Here is a 20,031-nt window from a genome sequence, read left to right on the forward strand (position 1 = left end):
AAAAGCAGAGGGGCCGGTGCCTCATTCCCAGGCTTGAGACTGTAGGAAGCGCCTCTGCACACAGGGTTCCTTGCATCCCGACATAAAGTGATGTGTTGCTGTAGTGAAGCAGTGATGTGGTGTGTTGAGGCACAGAGTGGGTGTAAGCCAGCTGCTCATCACCCTCCCGACCTGGTCTCCCCAGTTTATTTATAACCTGGGGGCGATCCTGAAATCATGCCCCACTGTGGGAAGTGGAGGTGTTGACTGCCCCAGGAAACTGGGACTAGCTTGGAGTCAGGTCTAGGTGGGTATAAGGTGTGTGGATTAGAAAATCAGAAGCTGTGACAGGGACCCTAGAAATTAGCAGAGGATGCAGATGCACCTTCAAAGACTAGGTAATGATACACAAAGACCAAGTTGATGGAAATAGCTCAGTAGGGAACCAGCTGAATTCAAGGGAGAATGTGTAACTTTGAAACAGACGTTCCTCTTACACTCAGCTGCCACCCAAAGAGAAGGGACGAAAGGAGAGGGAGAAACGTTGAGAAACTGAGACTGAGTTAACTTTGAAAAGATTTAGTTTGATCATGAGGTGCTGAGTTACTTTAAATGGATATATTTCTGTTCCCCACCTCCTTCCCCAACTCCCATCTGGCCCTGGCTACCAACCAGAAATTAGGGCTTGTGAGCAAATTGATGTCATTGTTAGAAAAAAAAAATTTTTTTTTTCAAGGTCCCATTTTGGTAGGTGTCAAAAACAGAACTACTTAGTTATTTTTTTGTAAACCTAAGTGTGTAATTTTCAGACCTTTCCCACACACATAAAATAGTGGTTACTTCCCCCTGGAATGTGTGACTGAGACCAAGAAAATGTGACATTTCCCCACTGAGACATTTTATTAGATTTTACCTGGGTTTTTTTTTTTTTTTTTTTGAGCAATTGTAGTTTGCTCCTAAATCATATACTGTTTCTGCTGTTTTGCATCTTCTCTCACCCTGAGTAACACACAGGATTCATGAGCTAAAGGTGTTGGGATGCTTTACACTTGACTGATTCTCTGCTAGATCGGGTTTTGTGTAGCCTGGTGTATATATTGTCCTGACAGTGAGTAGAAGCAATGCATGTCAATAAAGCATTGTATTTAAGAAATGGACTCTAGAGCCACGTTGCCCAGGTCCAAATTCAAGCTCCAGCATTTCACTTGTGTTTGGCTTTGGGCAGGTAATTTTAATTTACCTAAGACTTAATAGTCTCATATGTATAATGAACATAATGGTAATTCTTACCTCATAGTTTTGTTGTGACGTCTAAATGAGTTGATATATGTAATTCACTTAGAGTAATCACTAACATCTATTATGTACAATATACATGTTTACTATTATTGATGCTTTTTTGTTTACTATTGTTGATGTTTAAATGAGTTAATAAATAGGTGTAAAATGTAACATTATGCTGGGTACATTCTAAGTGATCAAGGTGTGAGCTGCTATTATATTCTTGTATGCTGAGGAACTTCATATAGCTGGTCAGTTAGGCTTCTGAACAAACAACTCACCTGCCATTAGGTGCAATTTCAGCTAACTTCTGGCTTTTGTAAACATCTTTACCTTGGAAATACTGTTTTCTTATTTTTAGCTGTTATTATTGCTTTCCTAAAGTCTTTTCCTTTTAACGTTTGTTTGAATTTTCCACTATGTTTATTTTAGCCTTTGCACTTATGTTCTCTCTTATTTTTCCTTTTATCAACTATTAGAGTTTTGTTGTTTTTCACTTTGTGAGCATCTTTACATCATTATATTTTTTGCTTGTGTTTGTGTCATTTATCTACTCATACATTGTAGTGTTTTTGCTGAATGTCCATACCTGTTCCTATTTGGTCTTGCGTTCTATCTTAATCTCCCATGTCTCCATTCTGAACTCTTCTTCATCTGCTTATCTTTTCTATTTTTGAAAAGTATTGCCCTATTCTGCCTCATCTTATGATGCAGTTCCTAGATAATCAAGGAACTGCTCACTCCTTTCGGCTTATTTTTTCCAATACTAAATTTACTGGCTAGCTGCCAATGAATTGTATAGAATCCCTTCTTTGTGGTTTGGCATCAGCTAAAAGTAATGTAATGAGAAAGACATATGTGAGATATGAACCAGGATGCAATACAGCAAAAGAGTTAAGAATATAGCTTGTAATGTCTAACAGGTATGTTTTCTAGTTCTAGCTCAGACATGTACAAGCCATGTGACTCTTGAGCAAGTATTTTTAACCTCTCTGTACCTTAGGTGTGACCATAGTACCTAACTAATGATGTCAATATGGATATTCAGTAGACAATATGGTTTGCTCAGAGTATAGCCCACTCTGTGCTTTCCCAAACATCACATGTTGATGCCATTTTGTTATTGCAGTTGTTGTTTCTGTTATTATAAATATGATAATACTTAACATCAGATTTTTAAAATTTGCCTTCCTATATGTGCAAACTAGATAGACAAATACACTTCAAATGGTAAAATCAGCAAGCAGAAACATTAATTGAATTGTTGACATTGCATAGTTGCACATGACTTCTGTTTAGCCCTTAGCTTTCTTTCATATTTTATTGGTTTAAAATATAAACATTTCCTTAGCTGATTAGGGCCCCTAGTCCAGAAGTGGCCAGAAACTACTTGCATTTAGGGAGATATTTAAATTTAAAAAATGGAATTAAGTGCATATGAATTCCAGTAAATTTGCTATGTACCATCCGTTGACATCTTACTCAGCTGTCGGCAGGTGTTGAATCAACGTTTATTGACATTCTTTTCTGAGATTTAAATAGGACATAAAATTTTATGACATGTATTTCTGATAACTGCTTCATTATTTTCCATAGAGAGTGTAATAACACACAAGAGAAATATCGACAAAGTACCCATATTGCATTATTTTTGGAAGATAAGGTAGTTTGAAGTGTGTATAATGATAAAATGCTGGTCTACTTTAAAAATATGACTGTAGATTTGTGGGTAACTGGGTTTCTCTTTCTATTTTGTCTATAACTTTTCTAATTTTGGACACTTACAGTATAGGTTAGAAAACTAAGAATTATAGCTGTTTCTCCTATCATTACAAAAGAGAGATGGTAGCTCATAATACTAAATTCTAGTTCCTTAGGATTATAAAACAAAGAAAGCCACAGGATAAAGTATATAGCATAGGTATGGTTTAAACATTAGGTTGATGTGGAAAGCCCAAAATCTGAAAGCTACATTGGTGTTAAATTTACATGGTTGCTTGACCAGTAGCCAAAGAGAGTCTGTCATGAGCTATTTATACTTTAAGTACCGTATACATTTGAACCAGAAAAAGAAGCATTTTTTAGGGAATCCTGAGTTTATTCATATGTTCAAGAAGGTTTCTCTCAGGTGGACCTAGAGGTTATCATACTAAGTGAAGTAAGTCAGACAGAGAAAGAGAGATGTCATATGATATCAGTTATATTTGGAATCTAAAAAAAAAATGATACAAATGAACTTATTTACAAAACAGAAATAGACTCACAGACATAGAAAACACACTTATGGTTACCAAAAGGGAAAAGGCAGGGGGAGGGATAAATTGGGAGTTTGGTATTAACAGATACACACTACTATATATAAAATAGATAACAAGGACCTACTGTTTAGTACAAGGAGCTATATTCAGTATCTTGTAATAACCTATAATGGAAAAGAGTCTGGAAAAGAATATATATATATATATATATATATATATATATATATATATATATAAATAATTGAATCACTTTGCTGTACTTGAAACTTCCACAACATTGTAAATAAACTATACTTAAAAAAAAAAAGATGTATGGAAATATGTTAATATAAATGTTTCAGACATTACATGAAATTTCTAAAAATCTTATATTTGTATGGAAATATGTATGGAAATATGTTAATATAAATGTTTCAAAAAAAAAAAAAAAAAGAAAAGAATCTTTCTTTCTCTCATCTAAGAACTGTTGTTTTTAGCCAGGAATTGGCAAGCATGAGAACAGTAGTATGAACTAGGGCCAGGCCCTAGTCTGGTCATCTATGCCAAGGTCTTCAGAATCACAGACAAACAAAACTGAGTGATGAATATGACCCTGGAATTCCATCCCTAGGTATATATATAAATAATTGAACTCAGGGACTCAAACAAGTATGAGTTTGGATGAATGGATAAACAAATCTTGGTATAGATATACAGTGGAACATTATTCCATCATAAAATGGAATGAAGTAGTGATATATACTACAACATTCATGAGCCTCCAGAATATTATGCTAAGTGAAAGAACCCAGATGCAAAAAATCACAACTTATATGGTTCCACTGACATAAACTATTCAGAATAGATAAATCTGTAGAGATAGAACAGTAATTGTTGGCTGTCAGGGTCTGAGGGAGGAAGTAATGGGGAGAAACTGCTTAATGGGTAAAGGGTTTTACTTTGGAGTAATGAAACGTTTTGAAACTAGATAGAGGTGGTAGTTGCCAAAACATCGTGATTTACTAAATGCCGCTGAAGTGTTTACTCTAAAATGGTTAACTTTGGACTTCCCTGACGGTCCAGTGGTTAGGACTCTGCACTTCCACTGCGGGGGGCACGGGTTCGATCTCTGGTCGGGGAACTAAGATCCTGCATGCCTCGTGGCCAAAAAATAATAATAATAAAAATAAAAAAGAAAATGTTTAATTTTATGTAATGTGGATTTCACCATATTAAATTATTAAAAAATCGTGAGTGACAAGGTTGGAGCAGCACCATATCCCATATTTTCAGAATCACAATTGGTTTAAATAAGTCTACTCTGTGAGGAGAGAATGTGGAGTTTGTCATTATTGATCCCAGGGAGTGTGGTAAGAACTGGGAGTAATCTTAGAGTCTTCTTGAAAGATGAATTCAATTTCCCTCTTAAATATACTCAATTTTTTGTAATATTAGATTATAAGAGCTTGTGAAAATCACTTTTAATGACTAAGTTTCTGTCCCACGTGCTGCTTTATTTTCCACACTTGCCTGAGATTTCAGTTGGTCTCATTGATCCATCCATGAAAATGAAAACAAGAAAGTATAAATGCTCTTCTTTTGAAATGAGTTCTCTCTGTGCAATAGGAAGATCATTATTACCAATGTAGATGGGCAGATGAGGTTATGCAGGCTCAAGGGCTTTATTTTTGGCTCTTAAATGGTTTAGATGAGCCACATATAAATAAAATGATCTGGATAATTATAAGCAGTCTTTATATATTATGTGAACTCGTCTGTGAAGTTGTTGGTGGTTATTTGTACCCATATATGCACAGTAAAGCAAGTGCTTTCCATGGTTATGGCATAAGTATCTAGAGTTTTTAGATCAAGAATGCCGTTGGGTTTTGGCGGTGTACATCTTTGCAAACAACATTTTTTTTTTCTTTCTTTCCTTCCTTCCTTCCTTTCTTTCTTTCTCTGTGTTGGGTCTTCATTGCTGCACGCGGACTTTCTCTAGTTGCGGCGAGCAGGGCTGCTCTTCGTTGCGGTGCGTGGGCTTCTCATTGCAGTGGCTTCTCTTGTTGTGGAACACGGGCTCTAGGTGCGCAGGCTTCAGTAGTTGCAGCACGCAGGCTCAGTAGTTGTGGCTTGCAGGCTCTAGAGCACAGGCTCAGTAGTTGTGGCGCACGGGCTTAGTTGCTCCGCGGCATGTGGGATCTTCCCGGACCAGGGCCCGAACCCGTGTCCCCTGCATTGGCAGGTGGATTCTTAACCGCTGCGCCACCAGGGAAGCCCCAAACAACATTTTTTAAAAGGTTTTAAAGGTTCCTCTATATTGAGTCCTCCCTCTGTTGTTGGACACCCTGCTGTGTTTGTTGTATAAGTGATTTATAATCCCTAGACTACCTCTGAAAAGTAAGTTTTATTATTTCATTATTGCAGATGAGATAACTGAGATTCAAAGAAGTTAAGTGATATGCTCAAGAGGATAAGTGGTGCTGGGCTTCACCTTCAGATACTTAACTGTGTCTGACTAGGCCACCTGTGACTAGGATCCCATCGTGCAGCTTTTCTTTGGCAAGATTTCTTATAAAATAGCTCACACAAGAATTGAAGAGCCTGCCCATGACTATTAGCTTGGCTTCACTAAAGAATAACTTATCTGATTGCTCACATTTCCAAATTAGTCCATATCGACAAGCTATCAAAGTGTTGGTGGGAGTATTGACATTTCACTGCACTGTGGAAATGGATATATCAGTTTATGGGAAAGCTTAGGTTTTAAAAAGCATCCCAGCACCAGAAGTGGATACTAAGGGTGCTGAATGATGGATGACTGGGGAGGAAGTTAAATTTAGGTAACGTCAGGGAAACCTGAGCATTTGGGAATTGAAGGAAGGCAGAAATAGAACAAAATTGGTGTGTCCGTCTAAGTTATTCAGAATTTGATGTCAAACAACTCTTCCAACATGGGCTTTCTCTTCTCCTCAGGCAGCTTCAGGATTAACAGTCTTCCACATACCTTGTATTCTCCCATCATTATACCTTTGTTGACAGTTGCATTGACTGGCATGCCCTCCCTGATTGCCACCAATTCTCACCCTGTCTCTTTCTCCTTGTTGTAAGCCTTCTGTTCTCAGACTAGTTCCCCAGAGGTCCTTCTCTTCCCTAAATCACTACAGCATTCTTTATTTAAAACACACATTTGCAACTTGACATTTACTTTTGGACTAGGTTTTATCTTTATGTATTTATAGCTCATCTCTGTTACTAATCATGAGTTCTAGGGGGATAAATCGTAGTATCTTCACTTATATTTATGCCATTATATGCCTTGGACATGGTATATGCTCATCAAATAGTAGTTGATAATTTTGTAACTCTTGAAAGCAGGGTTTTCTCAAAATATGTTAATAAAAATACCATTTCTGGGAGAGGTGCTCCCTAAAAAAGGATGGCCGTTGGTCAAATAAGACTGAAAAATACTACATACCATTTCCATTGAAGGAAGTTTACATGGCAATTGGCATTTTCAACACACACTACTCTCCAGTGGTGAGACCAATTTTACTCTTTTAATCTAGGACGTCTCAGCTTTCCCCCCACTGTTTAAAGGAAGAGCTCTTCAAATATCTCTTATTCATCAAAATGTTCTTTGCAAGACACTGCTTTAAAGTGTTTTTCTGTAAAAAATTATCCTCATAATATTCACAGATGTGGAAATTGAATTTTGATTAGATATAGTTTGTATGTTTAGTTTGACCTGCCTACTTCTGTACTTGGGAAAGCACTCCCCCTAAGCTGTATTGGGTGTGTGTGTGTGTGTGTGTGTGTGTGCGCGCGCGCATGTGCGTCCTTGCACATCCGTGTGCATGTTTGCATGTACTATACAGTGCGGACTCAACCTGAAAATAGATTGAGACTGAAAAGAGTGATTGGAACTGGTCTTTCAGCTCGATTATCTGCTAGAATCTCCATTACTTCTCATAATATGCTTGAAAAGTTTTATTTGTACCTCAAGGGCAGTGAGCCTGGCCTCATTTACAAATATGAATGCAGATCTTAGGAGGGCACTAGCTTCTCCTCCAGGCAGTCTTGCTCACTGTCAGCTTGTTTTATTTACTTCCTCTGAAAAGGAATATCCATCTCTTGGAATTAGATACAATATGTCTAATGGGGAAACCAGAATTTCTGGAGTCAGAAAGTTTTCATTTGCTTCCCAACTCAGGCCTGTGTGACCCTGAGCAAGTTTTCCTTCCAGAGCCACTGACTCCTCATCTATAAAAGAAGATGGGTCAACCCTGTCTATAAGAGCATCTTATAAGGACAGTGCCTGGCACAAGGGAGATACTGCATAAATATTAGTTATTTTTTGTGTCAGACAGATTATGACAGGAGAATTCCATGGGCATAAAGTCACAAAGACAAAACTACCTGTCTCCTAGAGTTGCCATTCCGCATTTCATGTTGTTGCTTCAAACCATAAATGGTTTTACTATTCTTCATGTCTTCTGTATTTATGAGGTGACTGTGAATGGGGGGGGCATAGTAAGAGTTGAATTGTTAGCTATAAAGAAAAACATTTGAATTCTAAAAATGGTGAATAAGTAACCTAAAAGAGAGCTTAGAAAAAATTCATTGTAATCATTTGAGATATGGAAAAGCAACTTAGAAATGAGCCCCTTAGTCTTGTCTGTTATTGATAATTGTAAAACTCCATCCCCCATTATCATATATACATATATGTGTGTGTGTGTGTGTGTATTTTGGTTGCACTAATTCATCACATCATTCAAAGAGGGAATAGATTAGGGAAAATTTTGGACTTGCTTTCAACTTTTATCTCAACACATTATATAATTTTAGCCACAGATTCATTTCCATTGTGCACATTTACCACTGTGCACAAACAGAATAAAAGTATCACTGTGTGGTAATCTCGCTTAAGGTAACATATTTGGAGGTGAAAGCACTCAACAAAAAATTAGACTGATAATTTGCGGGGGGCTGCTGAATAGATTGCTCGACATAAATTGTGTTTTTCAGGCCAAAAGACTCCTCTGACTCCCATTTTGCAGAAATACATGTACCTGTTACACATAGTTGTCCATAGCATGTCAATCCTGTCTGTCTCCAGCCATCCATGGCTAAATTGTTCCTGAAGGAAGCCCACTTGTACCTGGGAAGGATGACAAATGGCAGTTTTGATGCTGTATCTACCTTTCCAAATGCCAAATTATCTCTTGACAGTTTTTCTTGAAATAAATATTATGAATGGCTGAAAAAAAAATCAGGTTTTTGCATGTTATTGGTTTAGAGACACCAGTGAAGTGAAGTCTTCTAAGCTAAACTGAAGTAATAGAGGAAGCAATGAACCTAAATGTTCCTGGGACTGGCCTCGATTTTACATTAATCGACATCTGTCTTGCTCTGGTTGACTACAGGAGAAGATGTGTCAGGGACTCTCTGCCCAGCATCTCCTCCTCCTGAGCAGATGGTGTGTGAAATTCCCTGCCGGATGGATTGTGTGCTGAGCGAGTGGACAGAGTGGTCGTCCTGCTCCCAGTCTTGTTCAAATAAAAACTCCGATGGGAAACAGACCAGGTCAAGGACTATCCTGGCGTTGGCTGGAGAAGGTGAGTAATAGGAAAGGTTTCTGTTCCCTAAATCCAAATGAACAGTTTGCTTTCCATGCACGCCTTTTCTCTCTAATCCTCTAGTTTATCTATGCTGGGTTCCCATACGTGTATGACTTGTTTTAGCCCATACTATGTACAGGCCATGGCAATCAGGTGGATGTCAGTTTTCATTATACTTCTTTAGGGAAGGAAACAAGGCTTGGTTGATACACATCCAGCTTCAGATTGCTCATGCAGTTGGGAACATAATTGGAATATGTCTGGTAAAACGAGTTCTAAATTAGGAATCAAGAGACATGGCTTCTTGACTGGGAGCTGCCACTAACATTGGCAGACTACCTGATCTGTATGTCCTCATTTCCTGCTCTGTCAGGCTGGCATGTGGTGAGAGGGGAAAAGATGAAGGCTGTGAAAACGGCTTTCAAGAAGCTAAAAGGTGCTATGGGGATATAAACGGGTGACTTCAGAACAAATTAGAGAAGCAGCTGTTCCTGTCATTTAAAGCAATGGTCTCTGTCCCCAGACACATACGTCATTTCATTTCTTTCAGGCCCTCCCTTGGCTTCGTCTGCCAACAGCTCAGCTGGGGCAGCAGAGCAATATGGCCACTGGCTTTGAGGGACTCCTTTTTAGACAAGATTCTGTCTGTGGTCCTAAGAAATGGGGCCAGGGTCAAGAGGAATGAAAATTTTCATATTCTTAAAGTGCAGTGGCCTCCCCCTCTTGTCTGTTATATTTCTGGAAGGAGAAAAAAGTCAATATAATGGGGAAAAAAATAACAAGAGTAACAAAACTAAGGTCACAAGTCTTCCCGAGCATTTGGCCCACTGAATAAAACATTGTAGTGTGGGAGAGTAGGAATAAAATCAATACTTTAGATAAATACCAGTTTTGACATGGATATAAAATTGTGAAAGAAAAGATAGTAATGAAATCTGATTGTCTGACTCACCCAAGAGTGTAAGGCTGCACATCTGTCTGGTCTCCCTGCCAGTGTATAACACATTGTCAGATATTATTTCAGAGTTTAAGGATGGGCTGCCTCCTGCCAAAATTTAAGAGAGATTTCTGGATTTCTCAAACTGCAGTAAAATGCACTGCTTGAGGGAGGATGGATGTCTTAAAGTGGTTCTCTGAGAAAAATAATACTGTCTTAGGAAAGAGAGACTATATGTAGGTAATGTGTGTGTCTGAGTATTTGTGTTTGATCTTATGTCACTTCAAGGTCATGGGCTATTATATCTAAATGACTAATTTATGTAGGCATAATCATACTAAAATAAAAGCAGATTTCTTTGGAGTTTATCTCAGAGATACATGATGCAGAGGTGAGCGGTAGAATCAACTGATTTTTAAAATCTAATTGGCATACCGTTGCCTGTTACTGAGGAGAGAAGGGTGCAATGTATTGTCCTCAGGATAAAAGAACCATGACCATAGCATCAGAAGCGGGGTGCAGTGGCCCAGGCCTTTGGAAGATTGTATCAAAATGCTGTCTTTCTAGACCATTAAAACAGTAAAAACAACAAAAAATAAGAATGACAGTAACAACAGCAGCAGCAACATGGTAATAACAGCAACAACTCTGTATTCTTTTTTATTTTGATTTTTGCAGGTGGAAAACCATGCCCCCCTAGTCAGGCCCTCCAAGAATATCGTTCGTGCAATGACCATTCCTGTATGCAACTCTATTGGGAGACATCAGCTTGGGGCCCCTGTTCAGAAGACACATTGGTAACTGCCCTTAATGCAACCATTGGCTGGAATGGAGAAGCTACGTGTGGTGTGGGCATTCAGATGCGGAGGGTCTTCTGTGTCAAGAGTCATGTGGGACAAGTGATGACAAAAAGGTATTATCAATAACTAATTGAAAGTGCATAGGACTATTGCATAGTTGAGTATTTTTAGTCAGAAACATTTTTCATGCACTGAATATGTCTCAGTCTGTGCTAGAGTAAGAGATTTTTGTTTTGTTTTATTTTATTTGACTCTTAAAGACTAAAAAATGTGCCTCAACCAAAGGTAGACACTTTTTTGTTATGTATGCATTAATTAATGGAGAACAGTAAATATAATGCCCACAAATATTGAATCTGCTTGAGTAATCAAACTTTCTAGAGCTGATATCAATATTTTGGGCTCTTTTTCAATCACATAAAGACTAGGTCCACAAGAAGGTAGGTCATGCACTTTGAAAATATGGGACCATGTTATACTGTTCTTTAGATCTCATTGACCTTGTCTGCAGTGAGCAATAAATCCATATAGACATTTTGAATAGACTAATCCATGCCCTCAAGTAGGTTTACAATCTCATACCTGCTATACTCTGCACATGGAAACGTAAATTTTTAAAAAACTATAGGAGAATTTGGACATGAGGACTAGGATATAGATATCAAAAAGGGTCAGGAACAATTGCAAGTGATGGAGGAAAAAAGAGTAATTGACTGGAGAACTCAGCTGTGGGAGTTTCTTCTCTAGAACAAATGAGAAGACATAATTCTTCCTCGAGTCCATGCAAGAAGGCTCATGGAAAAGAAAATGTAAGGCACCTAAGTTATATACAGAGACTGGGTAACTGGCCTGTCCATAGAGATTTCCAAGTGGCCATGTTTGAACTAGTTCCCTTCGAGTGATGAAAGACCCCTACTCTAGCCACAGTAGTAGTGGGTCACCAGGATGGGCTTGTGCAAGCTTTGGTCTAGTGTCACAAACTAGGCAACTTAGAGCTGTTTCCCAGGAATCTTTAAGTTGGGAAAATGAAACCCTCTCTTCTTTCTCTCCATGGTGTTCTAAGTATATGGATGTAGAATTGCCATAGCCATGGTCATGCCTGGTGGAAAAAGCAGGAGGAGAGAGTAAAGCCGATGCTCAGAAAGAGGCAGAAACTGAAGCAGAACAAATCCTGGCAGCATCAAGCCCTGGTCCCAGCCCCCCTAAGTGCACTCCTGCCTTTCCTGGCAACATAGGCAACTACATTTGCTCTTCTGCCTAATTCAATCCAATTTGTGTTGCTGTCATGGGCAACTCAAACACCTGATTAATTTCATCTTGGGGGCCCCATGATGACGGGCTCTGGGCCTTATCCACACTGCCATGGAAGCCACTTCAGCTGTGTGTAAGGAAAGTCATAGAAGCTCAGTTAAGGAAACGAACTGCTAATGGCAGATATAGGGCAGACTGGCCAGATACTGCTGGTTTTGGAGCATGTGATGAGCAGGTGGCTATGAAAATGCAAGGGAAGATGCCTATGACTTGAAGTGAAGCACAGTCAGTATAAGACTTCCTCTTTTTCTCCTCCTAAATGTGGCTTCCAGAGGGCTGGGGCTGGGTGGCCTTCATTGTTGCCACTGCAGATTTTAGAACTGTATCTGGCATGTAGCTCTTGTCCATAAACGTTTTTAGAAGTCATGAATTAATTAGACCTGTGTGTAGGAAAGTAAAAGGGTTTGACAGGGAATGGATATGAATTGCAGAAGTTTGAGAAGCTGACGTTTATCCTTTGCTTTAAGAAAAAATATTTTATCTACCATGATAAAGTTTGGCAAAGGGGACTGCCTTGAAGAGTAATGAACAGATCATACGTATGACCTTCTGCTCTTATTAACTCATAAATGTTATTTCTGCTTTAGCATCCAACTCTAAATTGCTTGTGATCTTTTTGGAGCATCAATTTATATCACTTGTGTGTTCCAGCTTACCTGGTATCCATAATACCATGTGGACCGATTGGGTCAATGGGCGATATAGCCAAACATGGACCATAATGTTTGCATATCACTTGGATCAGGTGATAATCTAATTCATGGGGTTATGGTACAATCCTAAAAGGCTTATAAAGGTATTATGCAGACAAGAGAACTCCTTTTATCTTGAGAAGGACTGCAGCCCTGATAATGCTCATTTTTATGATGTAAATTTTCAACTGCTTAAAAAGAGATGCATGAAATATTAGCTTGAATATACAAATAGAAATAAATATAGCTTAGGTATAGGAATAAATGCTATGTGAAACGCAGCAAATTATTATTCTTTAGAGTGATGAGAAAATTTAGCATTCCTGAAGTCTGATCTTCTCCCTTCCACAAAACTTTCACCTCTGAACCACAACAGGAAAAATCCACTTGATATGAATGTAATTTGTTTTTCTTCTTAGTAAAGAAGCATTAGAATTGAGGCTGACAGCCACCAAATACATTATCATCACACTTTAAAGGCTATTTGGACATGAGGGGATGGGTTATGTGTTCAAATAGCCCTCTACTTCCTCGTCTAGCCTCATGATTATATTGAATGACAATTTTTTATTAAAGTCTCTGAGCCCATCAGCTTATACTAATGTTAACTTAATGATATTTTGTGACCAGAAAAACCACAGGGCCAAAAGTTTATAGTTTAAAGCATAATTCACAAATGCATATGCTTTTATTTGATAATCTACATAAGTAAGACTAAAATATTATTACAGTGAATAACCTCCAGTTTTACTCGGTTTTCCAACATAGAAAAATGAATTGCACAGATGTTTTCCCTAACACACACACACACACACACACACACACACACACAGAAAGACATTACTGATTACTTTTTGCACTTTTAATGAGGCTGCAGACTGAACAACCTAGTTTGAATTCTTACTGTATGTCTCCAAACGATCCTGCTAAACAAGAGGAGCCTGCATTGACTTAAGTAAAGTTAATTAAAATTCTTGAGGTTAATGAGATTAATTGAGCTAAGAAAATAATACCTAGGGTCCAGTGAAGCACATAGTGAAATAGTGAGATTATCAGCAAGAGAAAGTATCCTTTGCCTTGCCCTTTCAGAAAAATATGCTTTTGCTCTTTTTTATGTGAAAGCTATTGCAGTGGAAAAAATTTCCCTGCCATTTGTGAAATCCTTGGGGTGAGGGTAATGGCAATAGAAAGAGGAAAGAAAAAGAAAATATCCTAAAGAAAGAGTGGCCTTCAGAGTAGAAGAAAGAAGCATGTCTCCATGGATTGGATGGGCTATTGTAATATGTTTTATCTCTAAATCCACTGCACTGGGATGCACAGAATTCCTTGCAAGTTCTGGCTTCCCAGGGTTGGTGTTCTGGTTTCCATGTAATTGTATAGGTTAGAATGTTACCATAGCATGAGTAATAGAACTGATCATATCAGAAAATAAGGACTAGCTAGGGCACAACTCAGACAGAAGTGAGAGCTTGTTGGGATATTTGGGGGATTTTGTTTGGTTTTGTTTTACTACCCAATGTTTATTTTTTCAGTTGCAATGTGCAAAAAATAATAATAAAGATTTAAATCACACAACTCAAAGCCATCCAAAGGTCCTGTAAAACACTTTCTGCCTTTCATGGGAGGACACTGGGCATTTGGTGAGATATAGTAATGGCGAGCTCCGTTTACACATTTAATGTTTAAAAAGCTGGCAGGTTGAGATAGTCCCTCAGTCCCTGGGTTGGAGGACTGCTCCCGGAGATGGAGCACAGTGTCTGCCTCATGATTATGGACACATAACTGAGAAATGGCAGATCTTTGTAGCTCAGTTTGATGCATTTCAGCACAGGAACTAAAACCGACAGGGTGACCAAGAGGCAGTCGTTATGAAATACTCCAGTGAAAGTCCAGGAAAATATATATATTGAGATGAAGTGTATTCACCCTTTTACCAAGAGTATTGCCAATCTAGAATCAGAGTGTTGCATGAGAGCAGGAAGTATAAATTATGACAAAAGGCAAGAAGCCATACTGTGTTTACTCACTAAAACATGAATCCATATGTTACCCTGGTTTTTAAGGCTTCAATTTTGTTTTGAAAATGGCTGGATAAATTTGCCTAATATTCCCAGAGATTTGTCTTCAGGCTCCACCAGCATAGAATACTTGTCAGTCATTCACTTACCATTACTAAATACTTACACAGCATTAAGATCTGGTAATTTTAAGATATGATATGAGATGGAATTCTACCATCAAGGCATTCAAAATTAGTGTATGTATAACGCATGCCCATGTGCATGCACACATGCACAAACACACACACACACAGAAAACCAGCAACGCAGAGGATATCAAAAGCTTTTTTTTTTAAGTCAGTGATGATAAACAATACAGAAAATAAACATTATAGTGTTTAGAATTGGAGGACACATAAGTTGCTAATGGTCAAGGAGAGTATTTTTGGAGATTAAGAGTAAATTTATGAAAATTAGAAATGTGATGATCCGAACCAAGATGGCAGAGTAGAAGGACGTGTTCTCACTTCCTCTTCTGAGAACACCAGAATCACAACTAGCTGCTGGCCAATCATCAACAGGAAGACAGTGGAACTCACCAAAGAAGATACCCCACATCCAAAGACAAAGGAGAAGCCACAATGAGACGGTAGGAGGGGTGCAATCACAGTAAAATCAAATCCCATAACTGCTGGGTGGGTGACTCACAGACTGGAGAACACTTATACCACAGAAGTCCACCCACTGGAGTGAAGGTTCTGAGCCCCATGTCAGGCTTCCCAACCTGGGGTCCGGCAATGGGAGGAGGAATTCCCAGAGAATCAGACTTTAAAGGCTGGTGGGATTTGACTGCAGGACTTCGACAGGACTGGGGGAAACAGAGACTCCACTCTTGGAGGGCACACACAAAGTAGTGTGCACATCGGGACCCAGGGGAAGGAGCAGTGACCCGAGAGAAGACTGAACCAGACCTACTTGCTAGTGTTGGAGGGTCTCCTGCAGAGGTGGGGGTGGCTGTGGTTCACCGTAGGGACAAGGACACTGGCAGCAGAAGTTCTGGGAAGTACTCCTTGACATGAGCCCTCCCAGAGTCTGCCATTAGCCCCACCAAAGAGACCAGGTAGGCTCCAGTGTTGGGTTGCCTCAGGCCAAACAACCAACAGGGAGGGAACCCAGCCCCACCCATCAGCAGTCAAGGGGATTAAAGTTTTACTGAGCTCTGCCCACCAGAGCAACATCCAGCTCTACCCACCACCAGTCCCTCCCATCAGGAAGCTTGCACAAGCCTCTTAGATAGCCTTATCCACCAGAGGGCAGACAGCAGAAGCAAGAAGAACTACAATCCTGCAGCCTGTGGAACAAAAACCACATTCACAGAAAGATAGATAAGATGAAAAGGCAGAGGGCTATGTACCAGACGAAGGAACAAGATAAAACCCCAGAAAAACAACTAAATGAAGTGGAGGTAGGCAACCTTCCAGAAAAAGAATTCAGAATAATGATAGTGAAGATGATCCAGGACCTCGGATGAACAATGGAGGCAAAGATCGAGAAGATGCAAGAAATATTTAACAAAGACCTAGAAGAATTAAAGAACAAACAAACAGAGATGAACAATACAGTAACTGAAATGAAAACTACACTAGAAGGAATCAATGGCAGAAGAGCTGAGGCAGAAGAACGGATAAGTGACCTGGAAGACAGAATGGTGGAACTCACTGCTGTGGAACAGAATAAAGAAAAAAGAATGAAAAGAAATGAAGACAGCCTAAGAGACCTCTGGGACAACAATGAGGTATCACCTCACACCAGTTAGAATGGGCATCATCAGAAAATCTACAAACAGCAAATGCTGGAGAGGGTGTGGAGAAAAGGGAACGCTCTTGCACTGTTGGTGGGAATGTAAATTGATACAGCCACTATGGAGAACAGTATGGAGGTTCCTTAAAAAACTAAAAATAGAATTACCATATGATTCAGCAATGCCACTACTGGGCATATACCCAAAGAAAACCACAATTCTAAAAGACACATGCACCCAAATGTTCATTGCAGCACTATTTACAATAGCCAGGTCATGGAAGCAACCTAAATGCCCATCGACAGACAAATGGATAAAGAAGTTGTGGTACATACATACAATGGAATATTACTCAGCCATAAAAAGGAACAAAATTGGGTCATTTGTTGAGACGTGGATGGATCTAGAGACTGTCATACAGAGTGAAGTATGTCAGAAAGAGAAAAACAAATATCGTATATTAACTCATGTATGTGGAACCTAGAAAAATGGTACAGATGAACCAGTTTGCAGGGCAGAAGTTGAGACAGATGTAGAGAACAAATGTATGGACACCAAGGGGGGACAGCCGCAGGGGCGTGAGGATGGTGGTAGGATGAATTGGGCGATTGGGATTGACATGTATACACTGATGTGTATACAATTGATGACTAATAAGAACCTGCTGTATAAAAAAATAAATAAAATTCAAAAATTTAAAAAAAAACCAAAAAATCTCAGATGAGAGGTTGGGGTAAATGACTTTTCAAACCAATTTTAACCCTACAGTTCTGATTCTCATTTTTTAATTTATCTTTTATTGGTATCTACATTATCTCAAGAGTATAGATAGGACTATATACAAAAAATAAATGTAATTTTGAAAGGTTGCATGCAAATATGTTTTAATTGAATCATAAAAAAAAAAAAGAAAGAAAAAAAAAAAGAAATGTGATGATCCTGGGAGGGGTAGACAGCAAGTAAATAGAAGGGAGGAGGAAGTTGAACCTCTAAGGGAAAGGTCAACATTATTGGGAAAAGAAATGAACAAAAAGACAGTTTCACTCCTAAGAGAATATTTGACACCTATCAGACCAGGAATCACATTTCAGGAAAGCCCTCAGTTCATGGCCTCTATAAAAGCAGTGTAACCTGAGCTTGACCTTTGCCATTGAGGTTATGACACCGTTTCTCACTTGTGGACCTAGAAGAAGAACACAGACAGAGAAAGGGCACCATGTCACGAGGAGTTGACATTATGCCCAGTGAATATTTATTGTGAGTGCTGTTAATAAAGTATAAATTGAAAAGTAGGCAATATCAGTTCCCCAAAAGAGATTAACACCACACACACACAAAAATAAAAACAAAACCAGGAGACACAAGAACACTTTGGGAGGTGTTGGATATGTCTATTACCTTGATTGTGGAGATGGTATCGCAGGTGTTTGCATATGTCCAAACTCATCAAATTATGCACATTAAATAAGTGCAGTTCTTTCTGTATCAATTATACCTCAATAAAGGTATACCTAAAACATTTTTAAAAAAGAGATGAACACCTACTGCTAATTGAAGTGAACAAAGTCCCTGCAGAATAAGCCACCCTCCCAGAAAGCCTGAAGCCAAACCAGCACCACAAGAATTTCTGAGCTATTTGTGGATGTCTGAGTGAGTGTGTCCTGGCTGGGTCCCTGCACCCCCAAGCCCTGCTGCCCCGCTGAGCACACAGGAAAATGACATTCCTCATGTTGTACTTTCATTTCCAGCTAGATACCAGGAGAGATTGGAGAGGAGATAGAATAAATAGCAGTTCAATTTAATTTTAGGAGCTTTCAGGTTACGAATAAAGGACTTGGGAATGAGTTTAGTGTTTTTTGCTAGTTCTACTAAAGTATGACATAAATCTTCCTTACCAGAATATCTTGTTTAAATGATGCTATATCCTCTAAAGACACTCTTTTTTTTTTTCTATTTTTAGGTTCATTGAATTGATCTATTTGATAGACAGTTTTTTGTGTGTATTAAGGGTGATTAATAATAATGTCACTAATAATTAGTTTATTGATAATAATTTATTAAATTACTAATAATTTAATTTATTTAATTACTTATAATGAATTCTTTTTCTGTGAGTATATACATTTCTGTTTTAATTTATCTTAATTAAAGTATTAATATGCTCCATAGCAGAAGTAAAGTAACACAGAGGGACTGATGGTGGAAAGCAACGAATCCCCCACCTCCTGTTCCACTTAGCATCCCATGTCCCAAACACAACCCCTTTTTAATAGTTTCTATGTTTCTTTTCTTCCTCTCTCTCTCTTTATTTTGACTGGATAAGCCTTCACATCATTCATAAGTTATAACAAAATACAAGGAGACATATAATGTATAACAACGAATAGCCTTGCATCCACCCCTGCTCCCATCCATCCCTCCCCTACCTCCCGTCCTGCCACTGGCAACCACTTTATTACTTTCGTATCTACCTCCATTGTGTCTTTACGTCAAGGCAGTCAAGCACCAGTCTATACCCTTGTCCTCCCTCCCTTTCTGATGTTTACCTCCTAACTCTGAACATCATTCATATATCTCTTCATTTATCAATGTCAAATGTCCATTTACACTAGCTCCTCTACTGACTTGACTCCCCTCACATTGTTGGGGTTCTGTTGGTTGGCCGCATTAACATTTTTGGTTAATATACTGAGAACTGTATTTCTTATTTCATGTCTATTTATTGGCTCTCTGACCACCTGCTCTGTTGGATGAGGACGTCCAAGCCGCCACTCTCTCTCCCTCCCCTTCCATCTCCCATCCTTTGCCCACTGTGCCTTCACCTTACAGTGGCAAGAATAAGATTGTGTACCTTCTGTTCACAGTCAAATTCCATGTTTTGCTTATGTATTCCTTCTAAAGTTTTAAAACTAAGAATGGGTTTTCATTTTTGTAATTATGTAAATTGACAAGATCTGAGCTCAGTCAGATTCTCCTTTTTTATTACGTGCCCTCCTTTTCTTCCTCTCCTCCCCCAGCCATTATTAGTCTCCTCTCTTACTTTTTCTTGGTGTTTAACAATTGGACAGTCTTTGTGTTTGCATGTTGGTCATTTTGTATACAGCTGGTAGACTTTTCACTTTGAATTGTCAGCCTTTCATCAGCTCTGCAGTATTTTAATCCATGATTTCCGTATTTATTTTATCTCCTCCATTTTCTATTCTCTTCTACCGGAAAGTCTTAATTGTGTGAACTTGCTAGGCCGGGGTTTTTTCTATCATTATTTTTCTCAAGTGTTCTGACTCCATGTGACTTCGGATCCATTACTTATCCTTTCAGCACCTCAGTTTATTGTCTGAAAATGAAGATTATAATGCCTTTCACTGCGGTCCT

General features: G+C 38.8%; 1 protein-coding gene across 1 annotated transcript in view; it reads left to right on the forward strand.

Moving 5' to 3' along the window:
* Positions 1–20,031, forward strand: part of THSD7B (thrombospondin type 1 domain containing 7B) — a 1,122,472-nt gene that overhangs the window by 699,080 nt on the left and 403,361 nt on the right. The window contains exons 10-11 of the mRNA XM_057551976.1: positions 8,924–9,115; positions 10,734–10,968. Of these exons, the coding sequence (XP_057407959.1) occupies positions 8,924–9,115; positions 10,734–10,968 (427 nt within the window). The remainder of the gene's footprint in view (positions 1–8,923; positions 9,116–10,733; positions 10,969–20,031) is intronic.

This window comes from Balaenoptera acutorostrata, chromosome 8, assembly GCF_949987535.1.
Source record: "Balaenoptera acutorostrata chromosome 8, mBalAcu1.1, whole genome shotgun sequence".
NCBI classification, from domain to species: domain Eukaryota; kingdom Metazoa; phylum Chordata; class Mammalia; order Artiodactyla; family Balaenopteridae; genus Balaenoptera; species Balaenoptera acutorostrata.